At 43.5% G+C, this 27,974-nt stretch overlaps 1 protein-coding gene across 1 annotated transcript in view; it reads left to right on the top strand.

Moving 5' to 3' along the window:
* The window catches only part of EP300 (E1A binding protein p300), a 97,621-nt gene that overhangs the window by 42,634 nt on the left and 27,013 nt on the right, over positions 1–27,974 (top strand). Inside the window, 12 exon segments of the mRNA XM_040361022.1 lie at positions 1,698–1,801; positions 2,650–2,808; positions 2,915–3,032; positions 3,212–3,352; positions 4,462–4,640; positions 6,322–6,455; positions 8,667–8,787; positions 16,657–16,896; positions 18,635–18,723; positions 23,348–23,428; positions 26,265–26,321; positions 26,741–26,818. Of these exon segments, the coding sequence (XP_040216956.1) occupies positions 1,698–1,801; positions 2,650–2,808; positions 2,915–3,032; positions 3,212–3,352; positions 4,462–4,640; positions 6,322–6,455; positions 8,667–8,787; positions 16,657–16,896; positions 18,635–18,723; positions 23,348–23,428; positions 26,265–26,321; positions 26,741–26,818 (1,501 nt within the window).

Below are 27,974 nucleotides of genomic sequence, written 5' to 3'. Positions count from 1 at the left end.
AAATGCAAGGAACTATTAAAAATAGGTTTTCATCTGCCTATATTATACTTTTTGAAGATGTGGATTAGTTCATTTCAGTGAACCTTTGACAACAAGCATACCTAACTCATGGAAGTGTTACATTCAATGGATGGTGGCCTATCCCTTCTTTTTTTCCCCCTGGGGTCCCCCACACGGGATGATCTTGGCACGGCTTGCGATACCAGCAACTTTAAAGGGGTTGTAAACCCTTGTGTTTTTTCACCTTAATGCATCCTATACCTCTCTGACTAGGGTCTTTGACTCTTGATTGGATAGATTGATAGCAGCGCAGCGTCTATGAACTCTGAATGCTGGACTCAGGAGTGTCCCAGCAAGATAACCCCCTGGGAGAGCGCTTCTCCTAGGGGGTTATACGATGCAGGGAGGAGCTGATAGTGCCACTGGGGGACCCCAGAATTGGAGGATTGGGGCCACTCTGTGCAAAACGAACAGCACAGTGGAGGCAAGTATGACATGTTATAAATAAAAAAAAACAAACAACGCTTTACTATCACTTTAGATATGACTTTGGGTTTTACTATATTATCTCTGCCTTCTGAAGCCAAGCAGAAAACACATTGAAGTTGGCAATCTCTACCTCATCTCTAAAGTTAGGACACATACATTTGAACCAAGGATGGTGACTGTGTACCCTATAGTCATAACATCAATATGAACTGTATACAAATTGTGATTGTGGTGTAGTGCCTGAGGTATAGGTACAATTGGCCAATTGGGCCTGGCGGTCTATTGCAACTATTGTACCAAAAATTATTTTATTCTATTTAAATAACATTTGTATAATTAAATACTTTTTGTTTTTAAACTACTACACAGGAAGTGTAGTCTAGCCTAGACCATGGGTTATATGCCTCTACCTTCCTTCAGGTTATTGGTCCACTGGTAAAATCTTTGTTGGGGTATGCCACCTATAGAGTGCCCCACCTACACCATTGGACTATTGTTTTTGTGCTAGTGCTCCTTAGTTGATGGACCTTTTTCTCCTGGAGATTTTCTGCACCAATTTGTTTTATTCTTTTTCAATACTTTTGACACTTCTGTCAAGATCCAAATGCCTACTGCCTCAGGGCTCTCAGGAGATTTGATTGGTTGCCCTCAATGCTTATCTTGGTAAACCGTGTCCAGACTCTGCATCAGCGGGGCTGCCTGTAATATTTGATTGGCCACTAGATTCTGTGTTCGCCCAAATTTGGCATGTGGTGTAGTGATCGTAGTTGGCCACAGGGTGCTATGTAGTTCCAAGGCCGGGGGGGGGGGCGCATTTCTATGGCATCCAGACCCTTCATGGGTATTGGCCTCTAAGGCGGGAGAAGGTCACCTCCAAGAACTCCAGCGTAGCTAAGGTATGACTTGGATCCCCTGTAAAATAGAAATGTTTTACATTTGGGTGTTATTTCACTTAGTGTGTTTTGACGCATCTTCCCCCGCCTTTTTTTTCTTTTTTTCTTTCATAGGTTGGGAGGGTTACCCCCTTTTTGCCTGGTGGCTGTTTCGGCCTGTGCTGTTGCATGCTTTGGCCTCCAAGGTGCATTTTTTTCCACAGGCCTATCCCCTAAAATAGTTAGTGGGGTTCAGGTAGCATTACTTATATTTTTTGTTTCATGGGTTGTCACGGTGAGAAGTTGTAGCCTTAACACGTTTCCTTTTGGACACAGGAATGAGCAGTTTTGGGCAGTCCGGTATGCCCCTGCAATCAATGATCCAAAGGCAGCAGGCACCAATATCGCAGCAGACAGGACAGTCTGCACCCATGAATCAGGTTGGTTAATAGAAGAAACATCTGAAATATTTCAAATGTCAGTTTGCAGTTTCCATCCACTTGTAAACGAGATACTCTGCAATACAGTGCATGTAACGCTTTCCTTTTTGGCTCTGGTTAGGGATTTAAAATATAGCTAAAGGCAATTTATTTTATATATATATATATATATATATATATATATATATATATATATATATATATATATATATATATATATATATATATAAAAATGTTAGAGTGGCTTTAGAATATCTATAAGGTGTTTTTTCTATTTTTTTGTTTTTTTTGTTTTGTTTGCTGTCTGTGCCCCCCATTGGGACAATTCAACACTTTAAGGTTTAAGATTATCGGCGAAGGTGAGAAAAAATCCCAAATTTTGGGATGTCCCCAGAACAGGAATTGGGGAAATTTTCCAATAAGAATGCGAATTCCGGTGACAACCAGAGATTGCCTCACTTTAGAGGGACTTCCTTTTACTTCCTGTTTCATGTATGGGGCAGCAAGTTGAGGGAAGTCTTCCCAATGAGAGACGGGTGGCAAAAAAAAAAATCCAGACAAGGGTTCTAACCTTAACTCAAAGTAAAATTAAAAGGTGTCTTGTTTTGTTTTTCTCCTTCATTTTAAGTAAAGACAGATGCAATTTATAATCAAATGTGTGTGGGGTTTTTTTTTGTTTTTTTTTCTTCATGGTTCAGATAATTTCTGACCATGTCATGGTACTGTAAAGTGCAGAATGTAGGTATGAGCAGGAATAATCTTAAATGTATTGTAATCTTGCTGTTTTTTCATAGATTTAAAATTTGGCAAAGTTATTTTTATAGCTATAACTTCTGATTCCTTTTTAGTTGGGATTTCCTCAGTCGGCGTGTGCACCTCAGGTTCCTCAGAATCGTTTTGTGTCCCCAAATCAATTCCAGGTGTCCTCTTCTGTGTTGAACACTGTGGGTCTGAACTCTTCTGGCATGCCTATGCCTCAGTCTGTGAGTCAGAATTCCCCTGCACAGGTGAGACTAGTTATATATAAGTAATTTTGGTAGTTTGAAATTATTATTATTATTTTTGTTCTTTTAATAAACTTTTTTTTTTTTTTTCCATATACATTTGTTTTAGGGGCAGAACTCTCCTCGTTCTGTGAGTTCTCCAGCGGTACCTCAGGAGTCAGTTGAGAATCCACTCGAAAGTCGTGTGCAGACACCGGTCCATCATAGTTTATCCCCAGCTCCAAGCCGTACCCCAAGCCGTACACCAACACCCCAACTTACATCTCCAGGGATGGCTACATCTCATGCATTGATACCTACTGAACATGTGTCAACTGCTACATCTTTGAAGCAAATGCAGAGCAATGAGAGCCCTTCTCCACCCCAAGCAACACCACCATTAGCAGGTGCTTCATCTGTTGAGCAGTCATTTACTGCATCCCCTCAACAGTTAACACAAGCACCATTGTCTCGGCCTCCATCACAATCAAGTTTGTCAACACCTGTCTCAACTCCTGCACCACCACCACCGCTGCCACCAGCGAAACATCTGCACTCAAGCCCTTTGGTAAGTATTTTCTGACTTTTTAGCCATATGTCTATCTAGCAATAATACCAAGTTGTTGCAGTATGTAATGACTCCTCCTGCATTGGCTGTTTTGTAGACCTTTAAAATAGGGAATTAACTCCAAAAAATGTCCGGAAGTAGGCAGACAACTAGTTGGCAGTATTGTCTGTCATCTCCTGCAGCTAAAATTTCCATTACTAACTTACTATGCCTTGTTTTGCATTTTTACATCTGGGTTCCTATCAGAGCCCCCCCTTATATGGGGGGTCCTCATAGGTCTCCCCTCACATTAGGGGCGTGTCCTTGAAGATTTGCCACGGTCCAATTACCTTAAGGCCCCTTTCACACGGGCGGACCGTTGAAGTCCGCCTGTCAGTTTTTTTAGGCGGACCTGAACGGACGCTCCGTGCACCACTATGGAGCCAGGGATGTCAGTGGTGACATGCCCACTGACATTGGACCCGCTCCGATCCGCCAAAGTGTGACGGATGGAAACCCTATCTTATTTTCCATCGTCTTATCGGATCGGATGATGGCGGACTCTTCGTTCGTCTTCATTCGATCCCCTATAGGGGAGAGCGGCGCTCTGACAGGTCGTCCCTGCACAGTGTACAGAGACAGACCTGTCATCTGCCTGCTCAGCGAGGATCGACGGATCCGATCCCAGCTGAGCAAAGTGGAGCCCGTACACGGACACGTCCGTGTGAAAGGGCCGTAAAGTATTTCAAATCACTGCCAGCCCCTCTATTAGAGCCTGGCACACCCACTCTATGCAAGTCATGTCTAAAAGCGAGCATTGTAAATGCCTATTTAGAGCCATCTTCAGGCCAGTCACGTGACTCGGGCCGCTTTACAGCTCCAAGCACACGACTTCTTGCTGGAGAGGTAATGCTGATCAGGTGAGCTGTAGCGTCATGGTCGTGTAAACGCTGCATTCAAAAAGAATAGCTAGGTAATTGAACATCATGACTTGTTGATTTCATAGTTTCCTAAACAAATGGAAGCATTGGTTTGTCCAGCCCTAACTAAAGTATCTGGCGCATTTGCATGCATATATAATAAATCTGTCAGGCATTTGTCTACTAATTTTAACTGTATTTGTCTGACAGCATTCGGAGTCTACACCTGTTTTGGAATGCTCTGGATCAGCCCATCAACAGCTAATAGCCCTGATAACGGTTCACAGCAGAATGCCCCTGAGCATTCTCAGAAAGATGTTAACATGGAAATTAAACAAGAAGTAGAAGAACCAGAAACTGTAGAAGCACCTCCTGAGGAGAAGCCAGAGGTGAGTATATTGCAATACCTGGACTGCCCTTGTCTATCAATAGTAACTATAATTATGTAAGCGCATGGAAGACTATACACCTGGTGCTTCTATTGATGCCAAACATACTCTTATGCATGGACATGTAGCTTTAAAGTAATTTTAAAGTCCGACATTTGAGTGAAGACTAGAGTGCATTATCACACCTAAAAGCGAATTTGTTGAAAAGGCAACCAGTGCATCCAAAATGTATAAAAAGTTGTATGGCAATAAGGATCTATAATCCAATAAACCATAAAACAAAATGTATTACTTTTTGGAAGCAACTCATCGGCCAAACCTGTAGCTTTCCATTTTAAAGTCTTTTGGGACAAACAATGAGAAATAATCATACAGATAGAAGAGATTTCTCCCTCAGCGCTCATGCAAAAAGATGTAAAGAAGCTGCTACTATAGTAAAATTAAAACTGCAACACAAATATGTTAAAATCATTACTACATTAGTAGCGCTTAGGAAGTCATGTATAGATCTAACAGTTCCACTTGTGTCAAAAAAGCAGGATGTAGCAATAACCGATAGTCCAAAATTATTGAAAAACCCAAATCTTTGCAGATTGAAATTCCAGATAATATCATTTATTGCTTGTATGGAATCCCCCACTTACCAGATAGTAACAGGTTAACAGCGTATGTTTTACTGGTTATCAGCAGGTGAGGCTGGATCCATAGGAGGATGTTGGATGGCTGTTAAAAGCACACTGCATACCACCCATCTGAATGTTGGTCATGACAAGCAAAGAAACAAAAGTGCACATAGTGTAATCCAGTAAAAAGTTTTTCAATAATAAAAATAAGTGATCCCATGTGGGTGTGCACTTACAATGTAACAACATATAAAAAGCACAGCAATACATCTGTGTTATATTGCATGCATTTATATGTTACAATGTAAGTGCACACCCACATTGGGATCACTTTTATTTTATTAATAACATTTTTCCTGGATTACACTATGTGCACTTTTGTTTTCTTTTTGCTTTTCATGAGCAACATTAGATGCAGTATGCGGTGTGCTATTAAAGCCATCCAACATCCACCCATGGATCCAGCCTCACCTGCTGAGAACAACCAGTAAAACATACGCTGTTGACCTGTTACCATCTGGTAAGTGGGGGATTCCCATACAAGCAATAAGGATATTATCTGGAATTTTCGATCTGGCAAAGATTTGGTTTTTTTAATAAACCTTTTTTAAAGTGGACTATCGTTTATTCTACATCTGCTCTTTTTTATTGACACAAGTGGAACCGTTATATCTATACATGAACTTCCTAAGCGCTACTAAGGTTTTAATGATTTATTTTAACATATTCTTGATGCAGTCTTCTGGTTCAGGTTATGTTTCTTTGCTCATGCAGAAATCGGAAACATAAATTATGGGCCCTCTGATTCCTCTTGTCTTGTAACTGTTACTGTCTGCCCTCATGTGTAAATGGCGCTAAATAAATCCTGTATAATAACCTAAACGTTTTATGCTCAGGTTGTTGATGAGACACAACCCTATTCTAATCTATCTTGTAAATTGTCAAGAATTGATGTGTTTGAGTTCTTGCTAACCAATCTGCTCTGCTTTCCTTATCACTTGCCCAACCCTGTGATGGTAGCAAAGCTGTGCTGTAAATATTTCCTTTTAATATAACAGGTTAAAGCTGAAGTTGACTGCAAGCCTGAAGTGATGGATTGTGCAGAAAAGAACAGTTTAGCTTCAGATGTAAAAGAGGAAGAAGAAAAACCAGACATACCTGCCACACAGTGTTCTCCTGCAGGGAGTCTAAAGTAAAGGTAAGCCTCTTCTTTTAAACTATGATCCTTCCTTGCTTTTTTTTTTTTTTCTACACAAATTGAGCTTTCTTTTGTGGTATTTGATCACCACTGGATCTAACCAAAAGGAAAAAAAAATTACTTTCTGTTGGTCTTATGGGTGGGAGGGGTCGTTTTCTACCATCCTGGTATTCATGGCTCCGAAACTTTGATAGGTAAAAAGGAATGACGACCCAAAGATGCATATTGGCTTTTGGGGTACGTGGCTAGACTGCCAAAAATTCTCTCAAATGTGGTAATCCCTATACTAGTAAGTAGCAGAATGTATTTTGGGTTGTAATTCCACATATATATCCATGGCATGTGATAAAGTGACAGCTTGGTGTGTAAAAAATAAACTTGTGGCAAAACATAAAATCTTTCATGCCTCTCGGCTTAATACGTTGGTGTTTCCTTTCCAAAGAAATGTGTTTGAACTGCCCTGCAATTTTATTCCCAACATTAGAAGCTTATGCCACATATCACCCAGTCTTCTAACCACTAGATCATGGATTTGCCTACATGGGGTTCTACTGGTGCAAACCCAGATTCCTCTGGTTGAATGGGGCCTCACTTCTTGATCACTTAGGATTTTTACTGCTACCCAGCACCCTGCTGCCCCTTTCTTTGTTTACTAATATGGACTATCTGTATGCATTTCAGTTTAACCTGTTCAATAACAAGGATATAGCAAGATTGTATGTCTTTTTAGGGAACAAAAATCCAGGTGAAGGTAGTAAAAAACAAAATCACTATGTTTTAAACATCACTAAAATCACTTGTAAAGCATTGCTATTGCTTAAAGAGGGAAGCAAAGCCGCCTGCAAATTAATAAATAAGCCATGCAAGTCAAAGGCATAATGAGCTAGTATGCATAGCATACTAGCTCATTATGAGGTACTTTGATTGAAGCCCCCGCAGCGACCCTCGTTCGCCGCTGCCTCCTCCGCCGCCATTACTCCTGGAGTGACTTCCGAGTATCGTAGCCTTGGCGCTGTGATTGTCCAGAGCCGCGATAACGTCACTCCCGCGCAGGAGCAGTCAGTGATGGCACGATAGCCTTCACTAACGGCACGCTCAGTGCGCCTGCATCATTGTCATGCGTCGTAGACATCAGTGCTGTCTTTTCTGCAAATATCTCCTAATCCGTGTAGGTTTAGGAGATATTTCTTGTACCTACAGGAAAGCCTATCTAGGCTTACCTGTAGATAAAAGCTGTCTGTGTGTTTACAACCACTTTAAAGTGGTTGTAAAGGCAGAAGTTTTTTATTTTTATTTTTTTCATCTTAATGCATTCTATGGATTAAGAGATAAAAAGCCTTTTGTGTGCAGCAGCCCCCTAATACTTACCTGGTCCCCATCTCTATCCAGCGATGTCACGGGTGCCTCTGCTGTCTCCCCCTCCTAATTGGCTGAGAACGCCATTGGCTCCCGCTGCTGTCAAAGGCAGCCAATAAGGAAAGAGAGGGGGTGCCGCCATAGCAAACTGCTTGCTGTGGGGCACTCAACAGGAGGGAGGAGCTCCAGCCAGAGATGCGAAGGGGAGGTTTCTGGCTGCCCTGTGCAAAACCACTACACAGGGGGTAGGTAAGTATGTTTGTAAAGTCCTTTTTTTCCCCCCCACTAGTTTTAACAGATACCCAGCTCCCACTTCTAGTCAAGCCACGTAGGCGATGACTCATCTCCCCCTGCAATCTTCTGGGACATGTCGAAGGTCCCAGAAGATTGCTTGGCTGTTCAGGACAGCACAGTGTGACCAGCCGCAAGCTGTTACAGCCGGGTACCCACACTAGTGATGCAGGTGCAGAGGAGAGGTGGGGGGAGAACCGAGGCTTCAATTGGCCGCATTGCTGGACCTTTAGGTGTGTGTGTGTGTGTGTGTGTGTGTGGTGTGTGTGTGTGTGTGTGTATATTAAAACCAGCTACGCTCTTTTTTAGCTGCTGACTTTTAATAAACTGAAAAAGGAGTGTAACTCCTCTTTGAGCAAAGTTATTGTCAGTGTAACATTACTAAAGCAGCATTTGCATGCCATTAGAAGCACATTAAAGTGCCTGTTCAGTGAGGCTGCCTGTTGCAGTAATGGATCTGTAGCAATGTAAGGACAAAAGTACACTTTAAGCTTGTTAATGATATTCCGATGTATGTTTTGTAGTTTAACTTTTATAAATATTTATTTTTTGGGGATAAGTTTTCAAACCGGAGGAGCTACGCCAAGCTCTCATGCCTACACTAGAGGTATTATACCGTCAAGATCCAGAATCTCTTCCATTTCGTCAACCCGTAGATCCTCAAATATTAGGAATCCCAGTAAGTGACTTCTTGTATTCTTCTTTGTATTTTTTTTTAATGTAGAGAGGGTAGAGGTGATTATTTTATTTTGTAAGTGAAATCTGTAATTCAATTTAAGTTCAAAAGTGTTGATATAGTATGAAGTGATCTCAGGCTGCATTTTAGAGTCAACAAAGCATTGTTACAATGCACATGATTTGATGGAAGGGAATCCTATTTCTGAGCTTAATCCAACCAGAGGTGTTGAAGAAAAGCTTTGTTTTCTAGCCCTCAGTAATATGGAGATTTAAATCTGAACTTCAAGCAGACTCCATATGTAAGGGTCTGTTTTACTTGCTAAAATTTGCACTTTTTTTCCATTCGTCCTGAGATTTACCCAGCTGTGCCACAGCATGCCAGAAGGCTGACACCGCTTTCTATTTAACAAAGCTGAACTCTGGGTAAAACTCAAACCTTACCTGATCATCTTCTGCCGAAGGCTGCTCCATGTACCTTTGCTCCAACGGTCTAAGGTACTCTGACATCAAGACCGATGTAGTACCCATAGCCCTGCTTTATACTGAGGATGCCCACACTGCTGGAGAGCATCTGCTGTTCCCTGTACAGAAATGAACAGTTTCCCTGGGTGCAGCCCTAAAGTTGTGCTTTATGGAATTCACTGCTGATGCCCCAGTCTGCTGATGAATAATGAAGAAGCAGCATCTCGTGCTTCTGTTCTATCCTAATTTTTAAGCATGTTCCTTGTCATATTTCAAGCCCCTCAGCTGGTTGGTTTCCAGTGTTGCCCCTCTCTGCCAGTCTAAAGCCTAGTACACACCAGTAGTTTATTTTTCGTTCAATCCAACAGGGCTGAAGGAAAAAAACGACATGCTTAGGAGGAACTGCTGTACTAACTATCCGACGTTAGTACAGTGATCTCTCCTTCTGTTCTGTTGTGTTCTGACAGTGGCCCATTGGCTGAGAGCGTTGATCAGAAACCTTTTTTGGGTCATGCCCCTTCGACAGAAGCTGGCCTGACTCCAGTATACATGGGCTGAATGTCTGGTTTTTATTGAACCGGCTAATGCCGGCCTACATTGAGCCCATGTGTACTATGCTTTAGAGTCTGTGTACTTGAATATAACTAGATTTGAGCCTATTGTAATCGCAGGTACAAAGTGATAATAAAGTCTGTTTTTTACTTTACTTACTTGCCTGCCCTGTAAAATGGTTGAGAGAGAGATGGATATTAATACAGGGTTTGACAAATTTGCTTGGAATCTAGGAGCCAGCTAAAAAAGTTAGGAGCCAGAAAACGCGTCCCGTCCCGCCAAGCTCGCGCGCAGAAGCGAACACATACGTGAGTAGCGCCCGCATATGTAAACGGTATTTAAACCACACATGAGGTATCGCTGCGATCATTAGAGCGAGAGCAATAATTCTAGCTCTAGACCTCCTCTGTTACTCAAAACATGCAACCTGTAGAATTTTCTAAACGTCGCCTATGGAGATTTTAAAGGGTAAAAGTTTGTCGGCATTCCACGAGCGGACGCAATTTTGAAGCATGACATGTTGGGTATCAATTTACTTGGCGTAACATTTATCTTTCACAATATATAAAAAAAAAATTGGCATACCCTTTTTACTGTTTATTTATTTTTTAATTTAAAAAAGTGTATATTTTTTTTCCCAAAAAAGTGCGCTTGTAAGATTGCTGCGCAAATACGGTGTGACAAAGTATTGCAACGATCACCATTTTATTCTTTAGGGTGTTGGAATAAAAATATATATATAATGTTTGGGGGTTCTAATTAAAGTAAGGAGATGACAGTGAAAAAACACATTAGAACTGCTGTTTTACTTGTAATGCCAACGGCCACCACTAGATGGCGCCAGGTCACAGAAGGAAGCTTGGGCCTTCACAAGGCCGCAAAGCCGCGGCCTCAATTACCGGCCGTCGCAGGCCCGCCGCGATCGTGCGGCGGGGGAGGTGAGGGCGCACGGAGACACAGGATCCTGCGACGGCCGGTAATTGAGGCCGTGGCTTTGCGGAGTTACCAGCGGGGTCACAATTTGTTGTCGCAATTGCGACCGGGTGCCCGGATTTTATATCTCTCTCCTCTATCTCTCTCCTCTATCTCTCTCCTCTATCTCTCTCCTCTATCTCTCTCCTCTATCTCTCTCCTCTAAAAAATGGGATTTTTGTACTCACTGTAAAATCCATTTCTCTGAGTTCATGGACAGACATAGCAGCCTTTGACCTTGGGGTTATTCACCTTCCTTCCAGGAGAGTTGGGTAGAAAAACATCACTTTAAGTGTTAACAACACTTTCCTCATTACAGCTCCTCCCAGGGGGCGTGGTCCCCCGGGTATAACCCACACTCAGCAGCTCGAGTTCGTAACAAGCGGTACAAACAAAGGAGGGGTGGGTGCTGTGTCTGTTCATGAACTCAGAGAAATGTTTTTTTCGGTGAGTACAAAAATCCCATTTTCTCTTCGGTTCATGGACGAACACAGCAGCCTTTGACCTTAGGGACGTCCCCAAGCAGTGTCAAAAAATTGAGGGGTGGGAAAACAACACGGCTAACCAAGCTACACCCCAAACAAAATCGGAGTTACTCAACGGAGGAACTCCAACCTTAAACTGCCGCCTGTAACACCTTGCGGCCGAAGGAGGCATCCGAAGATGCACTCACATCCACCCTGTAAAATTTTGAGAAGGTGTGGATTGACGACCAGGTCGCTGCCTTACACACCTGTAACACAGAGGCTTGATCACGGAAAGCCCAAGAGGCACCGATCGCCCTGGTCGAATGCGCCGTAACCTGAAAGGGAGGCGCCCGCCCTTTCAGGGCATAGGCCTGAAGCACAACCTGTCTAATCCACCTAGAAATGGTGGCCGACGAGACCGCCAGACCTTCTTTTTTTTTTTTTTTTTTTTTTTTTTTTTTTTAGGACCGTTCACCGACACGAACAGTGAGTCCGACTTCCGGAACGGAGCCTTAGCAGATAAGTACACACGTATGGCCCAAACCACATCCAGGGAATGTAAAGTGGCCTCCTTGGGGTTCTTCGGCCGAGGACATAAGGATGGTAATACAATGTCCTCAATGTGAAAAGCCGAAACCACCTTCGGGAGAAAAGACGGCTGCGGCCGCAGCACCACCTTATCCTCATGGATGACCAAGTAAGGAGCTTTGCAGGACTCTGGGACAGAGTCAACAAAGGGATCTTTCGAATGTCCTCAAAGGGAGCGTCTTGAAGCACCCAGAGGACTAAATTCAAGTCCCATGGGGGCAGTGGAGGGCGCACAGGAGGGGCCACATTTCGGACCCCCTGCACAAACGTACGCACCAAAGAGTGCGCTGCCAAGGGTCGCTGAAAGTAGACAGCTGCAGCCGAAATCTGACTCTTAATCGTACTTAAGGCGAGAGCCTGGTCCACTCCTCGCTGTAAGAACAGCAGAATCCGGGACACCACGTATGTACGGGGGTGCCATCTCATCTCCTCACACAGAGATGTAGGCCTTCCACGTACGATGGTAAATCTTCCTTGAAGTAGACTTCCGTGCACGCAGAATGGTAGAAACCACCGAGCCCGATAGGCCCCGGTCCTTCAGCACCTGGCTCTCAACAGCCACGCCGTTAAAGCCAGCGACTGTAAAGCAGGGTGGAAGATCGGACCCTGCGACAGAAGATCTTCTCTCAGGGGTAGACTCCAGGGGGCGTCTGCCACCAGACGCACCAGGTCCGCGTACCAGGAGCGGTGCGACCAATCTGGGGCGATCAGGATTGTTGGAATCCCTTCGGCTTCCACTCTGCGCAGCAGGCGAGGAAGAAGCTTTAGAGGAGGGAAGGCGTAAATTAGGCGATAGTGACCTCAAGGTGCCACCAACGCGTCTGGCGCGTCCGCCCATGGGTCCTTCGACCTGGCCACGAACCGTGGCACCTTCCGATTGAGACGGGACGCTAGAAGGTCCACGTCTGGAGTGCCCCACTTTCGGCACAGAGCCTGAAACGCCTCCAGGTGAAGTGACCACTCTCCTTGGTCTAGTGTTTGGCGACTTAGGTAGTCGGCTTGCCAATTCTGTACTCCCGGAATGTACACGACCGATAAAGCCGGAACAGACCTTTCGGTCCACCGAAGGATGTGCGCGACCTCCGTCGCTGCAGCTGAGCTCCGTGTGCCTCCCTGATGATTGACGTACGCCACGGCCGTGGCGTTGTCGGACTGGATCCTGACCGGTCGGCCCTGCAGATCCAGGGACCACCTGGCAAGGCACAGCTTGATTGCTCGGAGCTCCAGTACATTGATTGGAAGGCGGGACTCCTGAGTCCAGCGCCCCTGGGCTGGCTGGGTGCCCCACCCAACCGGAGAGGCTGCCATTCGTCATGACCACTGTCCAATGGCACGGCAGAAATGACTTCCCGGTCCGAAGCACCGGAGACGTCAGCCACCACACCAGGGAAGACTTGACCAGATGACTCAACTGAATATGGTAATCCAGAGATGAAGGGAGCTTGTCCCAACGTGACAGAATTTCCTTCTGTAGCACTCAGGTGTGGAATTGGGCATACGGAACTGCCTCGAAAGAGGCCACCATCAGACCCAGAACCCTCATGCAGAATCGAAGAGATGACCACTTCTGGGTCGACAACTGCTGCACCGCTGATTGCAGTGTCTGAAGTTTCTCTGTTGGAAGAAAAACTCTCGACTCCGTGGAATCCAGGACTAGCCCCAGGTATTCCAGTCGCTGAGACGGAACTAACACTGACTTCTGGATATTCAGAAGCCAGCCGAACTCTTGGAGAGTCTGACATGTGATAGACACGTCCTCTTCTAATTCTGAGCCTGAGGAAGCTCTCAGGAGAAGGTCGTCCAGATATCCCACAATGGCGATCCCTCGCGGCCTCAGCAGGGCCAGTATCGGGGCGAGCACCTTGGTGAAAACCCGTGGTGCCAATGCCAGGCCGAACGGGAGGGCCACAAATTGAAAATGGTCCTCCCCGATCGCAAAGCGCAGAAACTTGTGGTGCTTTGTGCATATGGGAACATGCAGGTATGCGTCCATGATATCCCAAGGACGCCATAAAGTCCCCCTGATAGAGCGCTGCTATAACCGAGCGAATCGACTCCATCATGAATTTTTGCAATTTGACAAAACAATTGAGGGCCTTGAGGTCCAGGATTGGATGGACCCCTTCCTTCTTGGGGACTACAAACAGATTGGAGTAAAACCCCTGAAACCGTTCCATCGAGGGAACTGGCACAATCACTCCCCTGACCAGAAGATCCTCAACAGCTCCTGACAGATCCTTCCGGCGATCCAGAGGAAGCTGGAGGTTGGAAGGAAAAAATCTGTTTGGTGGACAAGAGAGAAACTCTATCTTGTGCCCCGAGGAAACTACTTTGCAAACCCAACGGTCGGAAAGAGACCTCCACCGAGCCGCAAATTTGCGAAGTCGGCCCCCCACCCGAGACTCGGGCAGGGGCAGACCTTCATGCGGAAGCAGGTTTGTCAGGCTTGCGGTACCAGGTGCGTTTCTGCCCTGCAGCGGGGGTCTTGGCACCTTGAAAACTTTTTCCTGACGCACTGGGCGGGCGAAAAACGCTTGGGAGTAGTAAAGGAGGACCCTTGCTTACGGCGAGGCTCCTTGCCCTTCCCAGACTGCGGGAGCAGTGTGCTCTTACCACCTGTGGCATCCTTTATGATGTCATCCAGGGACGCCCCAAAAAGCCGTTCACCCTTAAAGGGTAAATCCACCAAGGCCTTCTTGGAGGACTGGTCCGCAGACCAGCACTTCAGCCACACAAGACGGCGTAGTACCACCGTGTAGGCGGAGGCCCTGGAAAGCAAGGGGAGCGTATCCAGGGCTGACTCGCAGACAAACTTCAGACCCTGAACCAACTGTTCAGCCAGGTCCTTACAGGTCTCGGAAGCATCCTGCGCTTCCAGCTCCTGTAGCAAAAAAAAAGTCCCGGCCAGAACCGGTCTTGCTGCCGAACCCACTACTGTGAACATGGAGCGGGCCACAGCCTCCACTTTCCTGTCTGCTGGGTCCTTAAAGGCGGGAGCCCCTTCCACCGGCAACGTGGTGGCTTTGCTCAATCTGGACACGGGAGGGTCCACTGACGGAGGAGAGACCCACTTTTTTTAAAAAGTCCTCCTCAAAGGGATAACGGGTCACCAAGCATTTTGGAACAGCAAAAACTTTCTGCTGTGTATCCCATTCCTTGTATAACAATTTGTCCAAATATGGAATACAAGGAAACACTGTTGCGGTACGGGGCGGCTTGCGGAACCCAAAAGGGACCGGCACATCCGATGCCTCCGCCAAATCCTCAAGTTTCTGAGTATCACGCACCGCAGAAATAAGAGCTTCAACAAATTCCTTATCATTCACTGACCCTGAAGCAGTCATCCTCACTGTCCGCGTGGGTTAAGCCTGCATCATCTGACATGACAGAGCCAGACGCAATAGCAGGGCCTGTTTCTGTGTCGGAGACATCCCCAGAAGCAGGCTCAGGGAGGGGGCGCTTTTTACTTGTCGCTTCAATCCTGGCGAGAAACGCCTCCAGGACAGCCGTCATTGCCTCAAGATATGCGGCAGGGGCACTAAGGGTTAACTCAAGCATTGCTGGGGAAGAAGCTCCTGGTTCAGGCTCCAAGATGCCCCACTGCTGTGCCACCCTGGTACTGCAAAGCAGAACAACCCACCGGTCACCTACCAGCTGCAGAGACAGAATGGAGGGGCACCCAGGGAGCTCGCCACCCCACCCGGTTGCAGTGTTAGCTGAAAGCGCTGAGAAGTGCTGGCTGCGTGGTGTCTGTTCCTCAGGGATGATTCGCGGGCTTTTGCAGCGCTATTTCAGGCACTAGAGGCCAAGACTTTTTCAAGATGGCTGCCTTCTGAGGTAAAAAGCACCATGCGGGCTACAAGAAAATGGCCGTCGACCATGTAATCCGCGACAAAATGGTGGCCAAACGCGGTTTAAAAACTCAATGACACAACACCACACACGGCCAGCACACACAGCAGCACCCCCAAACCTAAAACAGTCACAGCCCCCCGCAACACACGGTCCCCGGTGGCGATAAAACCCCAGGAGGCCCCCCCCCTCACAGCGGCCACCCAGTATGGGGAAGGAGGGAGAGGAAAGCAGGGCGGACCCTCAGTCAACCTCCCCAGGGAAGCACCAGCCATACCACCTTGCCAGGGCAAGGGGACTACTTACCCGTCCTGCGACCACCGGCTGGAGGCATTCCGGACAGAACCAACATCCGCTAAACGGCATTGCTGTCGGCCAGACACACTGTGACAAGGCTATAGAGACCGGTCATATGTGTGCCCTGGAACATGTAGTTCCCCGGCCGCCCCTGGAGCAATGGGGCCTGTCGTGGAGCTGAGCTGATGGCCGAACATGGGGGGACACATGGGGGGACTACAAGAGTCGAGACCCAGCCTGTCACCCAGTCGGCAGTTGATGGAGGAATCTCAGGATTCAAAAAAATGCAGGAACAAAAGAATAAAGGCGAAAAAAAATCGCAAAAAAATCCAGAGTACATGGACTCCAGAAGGCCATGTCCTCACCTGACATTGGGCAGGAAAAAAAACTGGAGCTGCTGAGGCAGAGTGTGGGTTATACCCGGGGGACCACGCCCCCCCTCGGAGGAGCTGTAATGAGGAAAGTGTTAACACTTAAAGTGATGGTTTTTCTGCCTAACTCTAAGGAAGGTGAATAACCCTAAGGTCAAAGGCTGCTGTGTCCGTCCATGAACGGAAGAGAAACTTTTTTTTTTTTGTTTTTTTTTTATATATTATGATAGCTTTGCTATTGTCAATGTTTTATCCTCACCCATTGTGTCTCCACCCATTATGATTTAGAATGTTGCCTCTTTCTTTCAGGATTACTTTGAGATAGTCAAAACTCCAATGGATCTGTCAACTATTAAACGCAAACTGGATACAGGACAGTACCAGGAGCCATGGCAGTATGTGGAGGACATTTGGCTGATGTTCAACAATGCCTGGCTGTATAATCGAAAAACATCCCGCGTTTATAAGTACTGCTCAAAACTGGCTGAAGTATTTGAACAGGAGATTGACCCAGTCATGCAGAGCTTGGGCTATTGTTGTGGAAGAAAGGTGAGTTGGTCGTTTTTTTGTATTTTTTTTGGTGATCTTGAAATAACTTGGAATTGATTTAAAAAAGCATACCAATATTAATTTTGGCCTCCTTGCACAACTATAACCCTAACACGAATATAATTATTTTCAGACACCTACACATCTAAGAGCCCTGTAGACGGGCATATAAATTAAATTTATTTTGAGAAGGACTTTCTCCAACTTCTGTTTTCTGGTCTGTCTTTTGCTTTCACATTGGGTCGCAGAGTGAAAAGGGTTTGCTAAGCAAGTATGCTAGGGCATTTGTTGCAAAGCCAACATGCTCGATCATGTTGAGCTTTTAGGGAGTTGGTCCAAACCAACAAATTTGTTTCAAGGCAACCCTTTAAAGGGGTTGTAAAGGTAAAAAAAATGTTTTCCTAAATGGCTTCCTTTACCTTGGTGCAGTCCTCCTTCTCTTACCTTGTCCTTCGAATTTTTTGCTTTTAAATGTCCTTATTTCTTCTGAGAAATCCTCACTTCCTGTTCTTCTGTCTGTAACTCCACACAGTAATGCAAGGCTTTCTCCCTGGTGTGGAGTGTCGTGCTCGCCCCCTCCCCTGGAATACAGAAGAGTCAGGATGCTCTCTAACACACTGCTCATTTCTCTATCTGCAACGCGGAGGGCGTCCTTACTCTCTCCTGTAGTCCAAGGGACGGGGCGAGCATGACACTCCACACCAGGGAGAAAGCCTTGCATTACTGTGTGGAGTTAGACAGAAGAACAGGATTTCTCAGAAGAAATAAGAACATTTAAAAGCAAAATGGAAGGATGAGGTAAGTGAAGGAGGACTGCACTAAGGTAAAGGAAGCTATTTAGGGATTTTTTTTTTTTTTAACCTCTACACCCCCTTTTAAGACCATCCATTAATGATGCTGGTCTGGATCGGTAGGTTTATCTGGGATGAAAATCATCTTTCAGTCCCTTTTTTTTGTTTTTTACTTCATGCAGGTCTATGGAGTGACGGATGTCAGAGGTGACATGTCCGCTGACATCCGATCTGCTAAATTCAGGCGTATGGCGATACGTTTGCCATCCGTCCTATTGGATCGGATGAGATCTGATGAAAACGGACATGCTGCCCGATCTCTCCATAGCAATCGGCAGCGTTTGACAGGCTCCTCCTTGCTCAATGAGCAGAGACGGAATACTTATGCCAATGTGATATTTCAGTTTTTTCCTTTTTCATAGATTCGGACATTTCTAAAATTCAGTGTTTACTTTGTCATTATGATGGGGCTAACTGAGTGTAAATTGAGAAAAAAATGTATGTAAACTATAAGTATCAGGCTGCAACATAAAAAAAAAGTGAAGGGGGACAAAATATTTTATGAATGCACTGTATCTAAATTACTTCATCCTGTGATGTACACAATTTAGGTTCTTTAGACTTTAGGGCCTGGTTCACACCTATGCAGTTTGCATATTCCAGGTGCGTTTTGCATTTTCATTGCATGTTTTTGATCCATGGAAGTCTATGGAACCTAAAACTAGAAAAAAAAAGTCCCTGGCCCTTTCCATAAAATGCAGAGATTTGACCATGAACTATAGGAAACCAGGTTGAATGGACTGTAGTTTGTTTCAGCAAAACTGTAAAACACAATAAAAATGCATAGGTGTGAACCAAGACTAACTCCTAAGAAAGCAGCAGCACCTAAATGCAGAAAGGTGCTTTATGGTTAAGTACATTTATTTTTATTTTTTTTATCTTCCCAGCTTGAATTTTCTCCACAAACGTTATGCTGCTATGGGAAACAGTTATGTACAATTCCACGTGATGCTACTTATTACAGTTACCAAAACAGGTAAGTGCATCCATATAACCAATGTAATGTAGAATTCTTTTCAATAGCCACTACCATGTCACAGTGATTTTGCCACTGGCGTCTCTTAGAGATATAGGAAGCCGGTGGAAAAACCAAATCATCAAAGTCCATGAAAAATTGAGTTTGTGTGGAGCTGGCAATTGCCGCCTACATTTTGCCAAGTGAATCCCAGTCCTGATATTTTAAGATGAGAACATGCTGAACAATGTGCTTCTGTAACATAATATTTTTTTTATTAAGTGTCGTTTCTCGTCACCCTATTTATTTATAAACTATTTTCTAGTCAATAACTGTTTTGGCCTCCATTCTCTGTCTGTAAAAACAAAAAAAAAATTTAGACTTCATGTGGCCAGCACCTAATTTCTTCTGAAAGTTGTATTCGGTTAAGAGCTTTATTTCTGTTCTGACTGGTTTGATTAACTTAAAACAAATACTTCTCACTAGCACACCATTTTTGTAACAGAAGAAGCCTTTGGTCATTCCTAATCAGTGACACTACAAACCAATGTCTTGGGGCCAAGGCAGGACCATGGGCTTGGAGATCGATTCAGTAAATGCTTTCATGTGACAAGGATTGTGTGCTGGCGAGTATTTCTGATTTGTAATGGGGTCAGGCATCTTATCCACTACACCTTACAGTTTTTTTATATGGAGCGTTGTAAAAATATGGAATTTATGTGACTTTAACAAGACTTCCTACATGCTTGTTCTGGGTCTGCAACTTCCTTTCCTTAACCACTTACCGACCAGCTAACACCAATATACGTTGTACGTTTCTTTAAATTTCCCGTTGTGCGGGCGCGTGCTGTGTGACCGCGCCCACGGGTCCCGTGGACTCCATGTCCGCCGGTGTCACACGATCATGTCACGGAGCTGCAGAATGGGGAGATGCCTACGTAAACAAGACATTTCCCTGTTCTGCCTAGTGACAGGACAATGATCTACTGCTTCATGTCATCGGCAACAGTGATCACTGTCGTGTCACTTGTAGCCCAGCCCCCCTCCCCCCACAGTTAGAATCACCCCCAGGACACACTTAACTGCTTCATCGCCCCCTAGTGTTTAACCCCTTCCATGCCTGTGTCATTTACACAGTAATCAGTGCATGTTTATAGCACTGATTGCTGTATAAATGACAATGGTCCCAAAATAGTGTCAAGTGTCCACCATAATTATGCAGTCCCGATAAAAAAAAAACACTGCCATTACTAATTAAAAAATTAATAAATAATAAAAATGCCATAAAACTATCCCCTATTTTGTAGACGCTATAACTTTTGCGCAAACCAATCAATATACGCTTATTGCGAGGTGTATACGCACACACTCATTTTTGTCTAGGGGACATAAAAAAGCAGATTTTGGGCTTTTATCAGCGGTTTCTGGCTGGAGAAAGACCCCAGAACTACTGGCTTCGGAGGAGTTTTCAGCTGGCAAAAAACACAGCTACTTGGTGTTTATGAGCATTTTTGAGTCATAAGGTTTTGTGGGAGTATAGTTTTGCTGAAAAAAAAAAAAAAAAAACGCTACTGCAAAACGCTAAACTCCTGTTTTTAAGTGTGCATTAGGCCCAAGCGGGTGGGGGGAGAGAGTCTAGTCTACATTACAATTATGCACACTTTTATATTTACCTCTATCTAACAAAAGTGATGTCTCTTAATACTTGATGCAAGGTGTTGGCACATATGAAGCTGAGTTTTATAATTGCAGTCCTATAACAAGTTTACCATCTTGGAAGTTTTTTATATTTTAGTGTCAGAACATTAGATCATATTGAATTTAACTTTTTTCCATACTGATAAACATGAAAACCGATCTTTGCAAAGTAAAAATAGATTCAAAGTGATTTAAACCTCCGTTCACACTGGACATGCGATTTGACATTCCTAATCACATGACAAGTCGCAGCCCATTGTCGGCAATGGAACGTTCAAATTGCCACGAATCATGTCGCAACAACTTTGAAAGGTTCCTTTTGCGACTTTTTGACGATTTCATTGCGACTTGCATAAACTTCTGTTAAGCCGCAATGAAATACGTCGCAAATCGCACTGATCTGCGGCTTTGAAATTGCACTGAAGTAGCACAATTTCAAAGCCGCACCAGTGTGAACTCAGAGCTAAATTTATTCTAATAAAGAAACACTAAATGCCTGCACTCTTTAATATGGCATGCCTAAATTGCATTACAACTGAAACCATGCGTTGCTTTTGTATCATCCCAAATATAAATTCAATATGTGTGTATGTACACTAGATAGATATAGATATTGTGTGTGTATGTATATGTGTGTGTATATGTATGTGTATATGTATATGTATGTATAGATAGAGATAGAGATATATATATATATATATATAGAGATATAGATAGATATAGATAGATAGATAGATAGATAGATAGATATAGATAGATAGATAGATAGATAGATAGATAGATAGATAGATAGATAGATATATAGATAGGATGGTTAACAGTCTGGTTGAGATCACAACCAATGGGAGTGTGCTGGAAGTGATGCTTTCCGGCAGTTTACTTCCACTTTTTTAAGTGTATTCACAGTGCTGTACTCCCTGCCTTCACTCCCCACTAGTCAACGGTAATAATCAAATGGGTATGTAGATATCTCATCATAGTTGGATAGATAGAACTCCTCCGATTACCTGTTCCTCAGAATTGCAATTAGTTCATCACATGAGATGTAATAAAAAGAGAGCTCTATAGCATAATTCCGTAAACAAAACAAAAATTAAGATAAAAGCAATTACATTAACAAAAAGTTAAGATTTAAGCGTTGGTAATGGTTGGAGCGTCATATTGGTTGTTGCGTCGAATAGTCATTATATTTCAGCTGTTTGAAGTATAAACGCACATGTATCTGGAAGAAAAACTTCTAGTCGGTTATTATTGTAACAATAGAAAATTAAAAGAATCCTAGAATCCACGCTTCCAGTGAGAACAACGTCAAGCTAAATACCACTGTTGGCCATAAGCCAAACACTGAACATCACAAACACACTGACCCCACTGTGAAACATGGAAGTGGTAGCATCATGCCGTGGGCATGCCTCTCCGCAGTGGCTTCTAGAAGGTTTTTGTGTTTGGAAAGCATAGAACAAAATACAGAAAATGAAAACCTGATGCAATCTGGTAGATATCTGAGGTTTAGGAGATTGACACCAGGTTTAAAGGCAAAACTACACAAGAATGGATTTAAGTAACATTTCTAATGTCTTAGAATGGCCAGTATTTTTGCTGGACTAGAAAATGGCTTTTCAGTTTGATTTGATCTGTGTCAAAACAACATAAAAACTTCCAAGTGGCTAAATATTTTCTGTAGGAACTCTAGTCCAAATAAATTTTGAAATTTAATGAGTAATAGTTTTGTTGCAAACGGTGAGCAGTTGACGTTGCATAACTTTCTAGAATTGTTTAAAAATGCTAATTATATGCATAATGCTGCTTTTTATCAATATAAGCAAAATGTTTAAGTTTTTTGTATTTTCTGTATAGTGTGTGTGTGAGAGAGAGATTTTGTGGCTTTTCATAGCATGGTGTCTTTTCAAGCAACCCTGCTTTGGCACTGCAACATTGCTAGCCTCATAGAATGATTTCGTCATTTCTCATGATAAAATTGTACTTTCGATTTGCATCTTACTCCGCTGTTTTTCTGGGACCTGCTTTGATCAATGGTATCAAGTTATCTTTATAAAACTGCCAGCTAAAAAAAATTGTTTCACAAGAAGCTTTTTTCAAAAAGAAGAAAATAAAATTAGTTTCATGAGCAGATTAATGCAATAATTGTAGGTAATCCAAATAGTTTGAGCAAGGCTGCGGAGTTGACCTCTGTTGCCATTTACCAGTATGAATATGTAGCATACGGATCCTTTATTTTGTCCTCCCTTGTACAGTCTATAATTCACCAAACCAACTTTACTTCAATTCAAACTTAAACTTGATCACCAAGCATTTTTTCTGTACCTTGGCTTTTTCTCTAATGTACTTTTGCGCTGCATTTCAAAGTAATAAGCCTTGTTATTGCATTAAATGCTTTTTAACAATTTACATCTATATAGATGGTTAATGTATATGTATTTTTAAAGCTCACGTTACAGTGACTTTTAAGTAAAAAGAGTCCTCTCTAAGCGGAGCAAGAAGTCAAACTATGCCTCTTCCTGAACCTTGTGGGTTAATTCGTTTTTGTTAAATCTTTCCTTTTATTTGCTGTGATTTTGCTGCTTGTAATCCCATTTCAAAAGAATCCTTTGCTAATCTGTGCTTTGCATTGGCTTTCTGCTTTGTGTTTTGTCATGCTTTTGTTTGTCATGCCCCTCCCCCTCCCCCCTGCTTTCTTTCTCTGTTATATGTATATTTCTTACCCTTCCCTATCCTTACTGTGGTGACTTTGATTGCCGTGAATTTCAAACAAAACTCGCGTCTTAAAAAAATCAAAATTACCCTGGCATGTGACTTGGCTTGATGACCACCTGCGCAAACCCTGTGTCTCTCCTGCAACGTCCTCTGATGACCTCCCGTTTTCACATGGTTCGGCTGTGATTGCATGAACGAACAGTTCACCCAAATATGGCCTTCTTGCTGATAGGTACCACTTCTGTGAAAAGTGCTTCAACGAGATCCAAGGAGAGAGTGTATCTCTTGGTGATGACCCAACGCAGCCACAGACGTAAGTATAATTTTATGAATTCCATTTGTTGTGCAGTATCATATATCCTGTGCCTGTTTCAATAGTTGAACTCTTTGGATTCTTCGTCGTCGTTTTGAGGAGGTATTTTCTTTCCTTTTATTTGGTTATATTTGCATTTTAAATGGCTGATATATTTTTCTAGGGTATTTTGTACAAAAATCTTTGTGTTTCAGTAAATTGTTAATTGAAGGAACATGGTGTGTTTGAATATGCTTTTGTTATGACGTGCAACAGTATATTGTATATTTTTAGTCCGCTATATACAATATTAGATGTTGCTTATAAATTTGTAATATTTACTATGTATCCAGCAGGTGGTGCACCAGTCTGCTGATTTTCCTCAGTGATTTAAAGTGATAGTAAACACTGCTGTTTAACTTCTACCTACAGGTAAGCCAATAATAAGGCTTACCTGTAGGTACAGTGACGATCTCCTAAACGTGAAGTGTTTAGGAGATATTTACGCTTGAAGCAGCCGGTGTGCTAAATGTTGAGCGAGGTGCTGTGACTCCTACGCGCATGCATTGGAGTAATGTCAATGCGGCCTGGACACTCAACCAGCTGGAGCCTGCAAAACCAGTAGGAAGACAGTCTGAAGATGGAAGTGCCGACAGCAATGACCCTGCTGGATGGCTTTGTTTTAAAGGCAAGTCTGTCATAATGTGCTAGTATGCATCGAATACCCATTATGACTTAAAACAACCAGGGGCCCACTATAGGATTGGCCACTCTCACCTTAAGGCATGGACTCCTGTGTTACCAGGTAGTCATGCAAGCAGAAATGCAGATACACCCAATGGCAAGTTGTCTTATTAGGTCCCTGTTTCTGTTCTTAAGAAAAACCTGGTACCAGATTTCCAAGGACATAGTTGAGCATAGAGCTTTTTTCTTAAGAACAGAAACAGGGACCTGATAAGACAACTTGCCATCGAGTGTATCTGCATTTCTGCTTGCATGACTACCTGGTAACACAGGAGTCCATGCCTTAAGGCGAGAGTGGCCAATCCTATAGTGGTAGAGGGATCACTTATTGTTTTTGAATCTACTTCACTGGTGAATTTTCAGCAGACTCTGGAATTTGTTCGTCGCACATTTTCTTGGACTTTTATTCACGTTGAATTTTGATTTTTATTGACTTTTTGGCCCAGGTTTTTTTGCTGGGTTTTTCACTTTTATTGCATCATTTGAATTTTATGTGCTGCACTAACCTGTATAATAGGAGACTGTAAAGCATTGCACCAGCGATCAGCAGTTTGCAGCTACCATGCAGGACTCCTGAAGATCTATCAGTGTATTGGCTTGCTTGTACCCTCGTACAAGGAGGCTGATACATTCTGAAAGGAAGAGCGAATTAACTACCATGCAGCTCACAGCACTGTGGTACACCACAGTGCTGTGAGCTGAAAAATTACAGGTCGACGGCTGCAAAAGGGTGCTGAATCTTGACGTTTTCTATTTATAGGACAGTGAATGAGTGACACGGCTGGGCGGAACCCTGCTCGACCGTGTGTGTGTGTGTGTGTGTGTGTGTGTGTGTGTGTGTGTGTTTTGTGTGACAGCTAGCTGGGAAGGTCAATTCTGTGAGGTTTTACTTTCCCCTTAACCACTCCCCCCTTGAGTTGCAAATGAAGTGGAGGGGTGTGCATATATGCTATTTCAGCGCTAAAAAATTGTCTCCACTGTTGCATTCAGCAAGCAGTGGCGGTGTCCTGCCAAAATCCCCAAACCATCAAAAAATCCAACCGCATCATAAGTGGCTGTATCTATCGCCCATGCGCGAGTGCGTGCGCATGAGGGGTTTCTTCTGCACGTCAGAGATTGGAGTATTTAGGATCCTTTTTAGTCTGTGATATGAATAGCGCACTGCGGCGCCGAGAGAAGTTGGTCTATTCGATGCCTTTTACGTGAGAATCTGACTTGCAGAAGACAACCCTTGTGCTTGCGCATGGCCAATACAGCCACTCATTATGCGGTTGGACTTTTTGATAGGTTGGAGATTTTGGCAGAACACCGCCCCCTGTACAAGACTGATTCAACTGAAAGGGGCATCCCACAACCTTGTGAAACGCACGCAGTGCGCTAGTGTGGGATTCAAAGGGTTAAATTGGGCAGTGAGAAGATGGTACGACACTCTCGTGTTAAGGGCTAGTGTAAAACTGATTAATGATTAAAGTTAACATAAAAGGAAGGGGGGGGGTTGCTATCAAACTTAAGACTACAGCTGACCATAAACGGTAAGACTCCTCTCGATCAGCCCTGCTTGACGATCCTGTAGTGCCAGATATTCTGACAGCTGGCACATGTGGCAGTGAGAATACCAGAACTGTCCCTGTTTGATTGGATTTTGGCATTGTGCTATCAAGAATTTTATGTCCAGCTGCTTTGATCAGTTGATGGGGAAAAATCATCTTTTGTCGAGCTGAGCCTCCCACAAAATACATTTCAACTGATTCATCAGGACGAAATTCTATTTGTGTATGGCCAGCATAAGCAAAGGGTGTTTCTTTAAACTTTTTGGAAAGGCAACTGTAATAAATTCCTTTTTATTTATATATTTGGGGATGTCTGTATTCACATATTATATTCACACATGCATAGCTGATGGTAAATGCAGAATTTTATTTTTGATGTTTATTTTATATTTTTCTCAATATGTGTACAAAAGTGTAGTGCTAATACAGACAAACCGTGCCAATAATTGGTGATTATCTCCCATAAATACCATCTCTAGAAAACCCTTTTCAGTTACCCGGATTCTCGTATACATATGTAATTTCTCTGTATGCTCTTTACATTTGCTTTTCATTCACTTTAGTACCATCAACAAAGAACAATTTTCCAAACAGAAAAATGACACTCTGGAGCCAGAACAGTACGTAATCACTACTATTTTTTTGCCTTTAGGTATTTGTGTGTGTGTATGTATGTATATGTGTGTGTGTGTGTGTGTGTGTGTGTGTGTGTGTGTGTGTGTGTATATATATATATATACATATATATATATATGTGTGTGTGTGTGTGTGTATATATATATATATATATATGTGTGTGTGTGTGTGTGTGTGTGTGTGTGTGTGTGTATGTGTATATATATATATATATATATATATATAATTTCTCTTTATTTTCTTCCCTTTTCCTCTCTTCTCTTACCCCCCCCCCCCCCCCCCCCCCCCCCTCATTCTAACCTCATTCTGGACCCAAGGGCCCTTAGAATCCCATTTCATACTTTGATTATAACGCTACATATTTTGCACGTAAATAATAATTTGTGATCCTGTTTTATTTTAGGTATGTGGACTGCCTAGACTGTGGTCGGAAAATGCACCAAATTTGTGTTCTTCATAATGACACAATCTGGCCAACTGGGTAAACTTTTTTTATTTTTTTTTATTTTTATATATGCCATCTTAAAACCAGTTTAGTTTAAATGAATTCAAGATTTCAAGATGTGTTTAGTATACAGAGAAATTTACCAGCTGTTTTTGAAATGAGCAGATCCAATTGAAGACTAAATTCCAACCTGTATATTTCAGAAAAGCGAAATACTGACTATATTAAACTCTAGTAGTCTTATTCAGTTTTTACATGATGCACGTGCAAATGATTTTGGATTCTTGATTTTTAATTTACCACTTAAGACCTGGACCAATATGCAGGTAAAGGACCAGGCCCCTTTTTGCATTTCGGTGCTGCGTTGCTTTAACTGACAATTGCGCGGTCGTGCGACGTGGCTCACAAACAAAATTGGCGTCCTTTTTCCCCCACAAATAGAGCTATCTTTTGTTGGTATTTGATCACCTCTGCGGTTTTTATTTTTTGCGCTATAAATGAATGGACATTCATGGACGGACTCAGCAGCCTTTGACTGTAGGGCTATATCTGCTTCCTTCCAGGAGAGTTAGGCAGAAATACAGCACTTAAAGTGTTAACAACCTTTCTTCAGTTCAGCTCCTCCCAGGGGGCGTGGTTCACCGGGTATAACCCACACCCTGCTCTAGCAGCCCCAGTTTTTCTCTGCCTAACGTCAGAAGAGGACAGGCCCTCTAGAGTCCTGTACTCTGGAGATTTTTTTGCGATTTTTTTTTTTTTTTTTCCTTCCGCTTTTTATTATTTTGTTCCTGCATTTTGAATCCTGTGATTCTTCTATCAACAGCCGACTGGGTGACAGGCTGGGTCTTGACTCTTGTAGTCCCCCCATGTTCGGCCATCAAGCGTGTGCCGGCCCTCAGCTCAGCTTTGGGTCGTCCACGACAGGCCCCATTGCTCCAGGGGCGGCCGGGGAATTTCCAGGGCACACATATGACCGGTCTCTATGGCTTTGTCAGTGTGTCTGGCCGACAGCCATGCCGTTGGCGGACGTTGGTTCTGTCTGGGATACCGCCAGCCGGTGGACGGGCAAGTATGGCCCCTTGCTCAGGTAAGGTGGTATGGCTGGAATTTTCCCCTGGGAGGTCGACTGAGGGTTCACCCTGCTTTCTCCTCTCCCTTATTTTCCTCTCCCTCCTTCCCCTTTTTGGGTAGT

The sequence above is a fragment of the Rana temporaria genome, chromosome 7 (assembly GCF_905171775.1).
Source record: "Rana temporaria chromosome 7, aRanTem1.1, whole genome shotgun sequence".
Lineage (NCBI taxonomy): Eukaryota > Metazoa > Chordata > Amphibia > Anura > Ranidae > Rana > Rana temporaria.
This window is presented reverse-complemented; position numbering and strand designations above follow the sequence as displayed.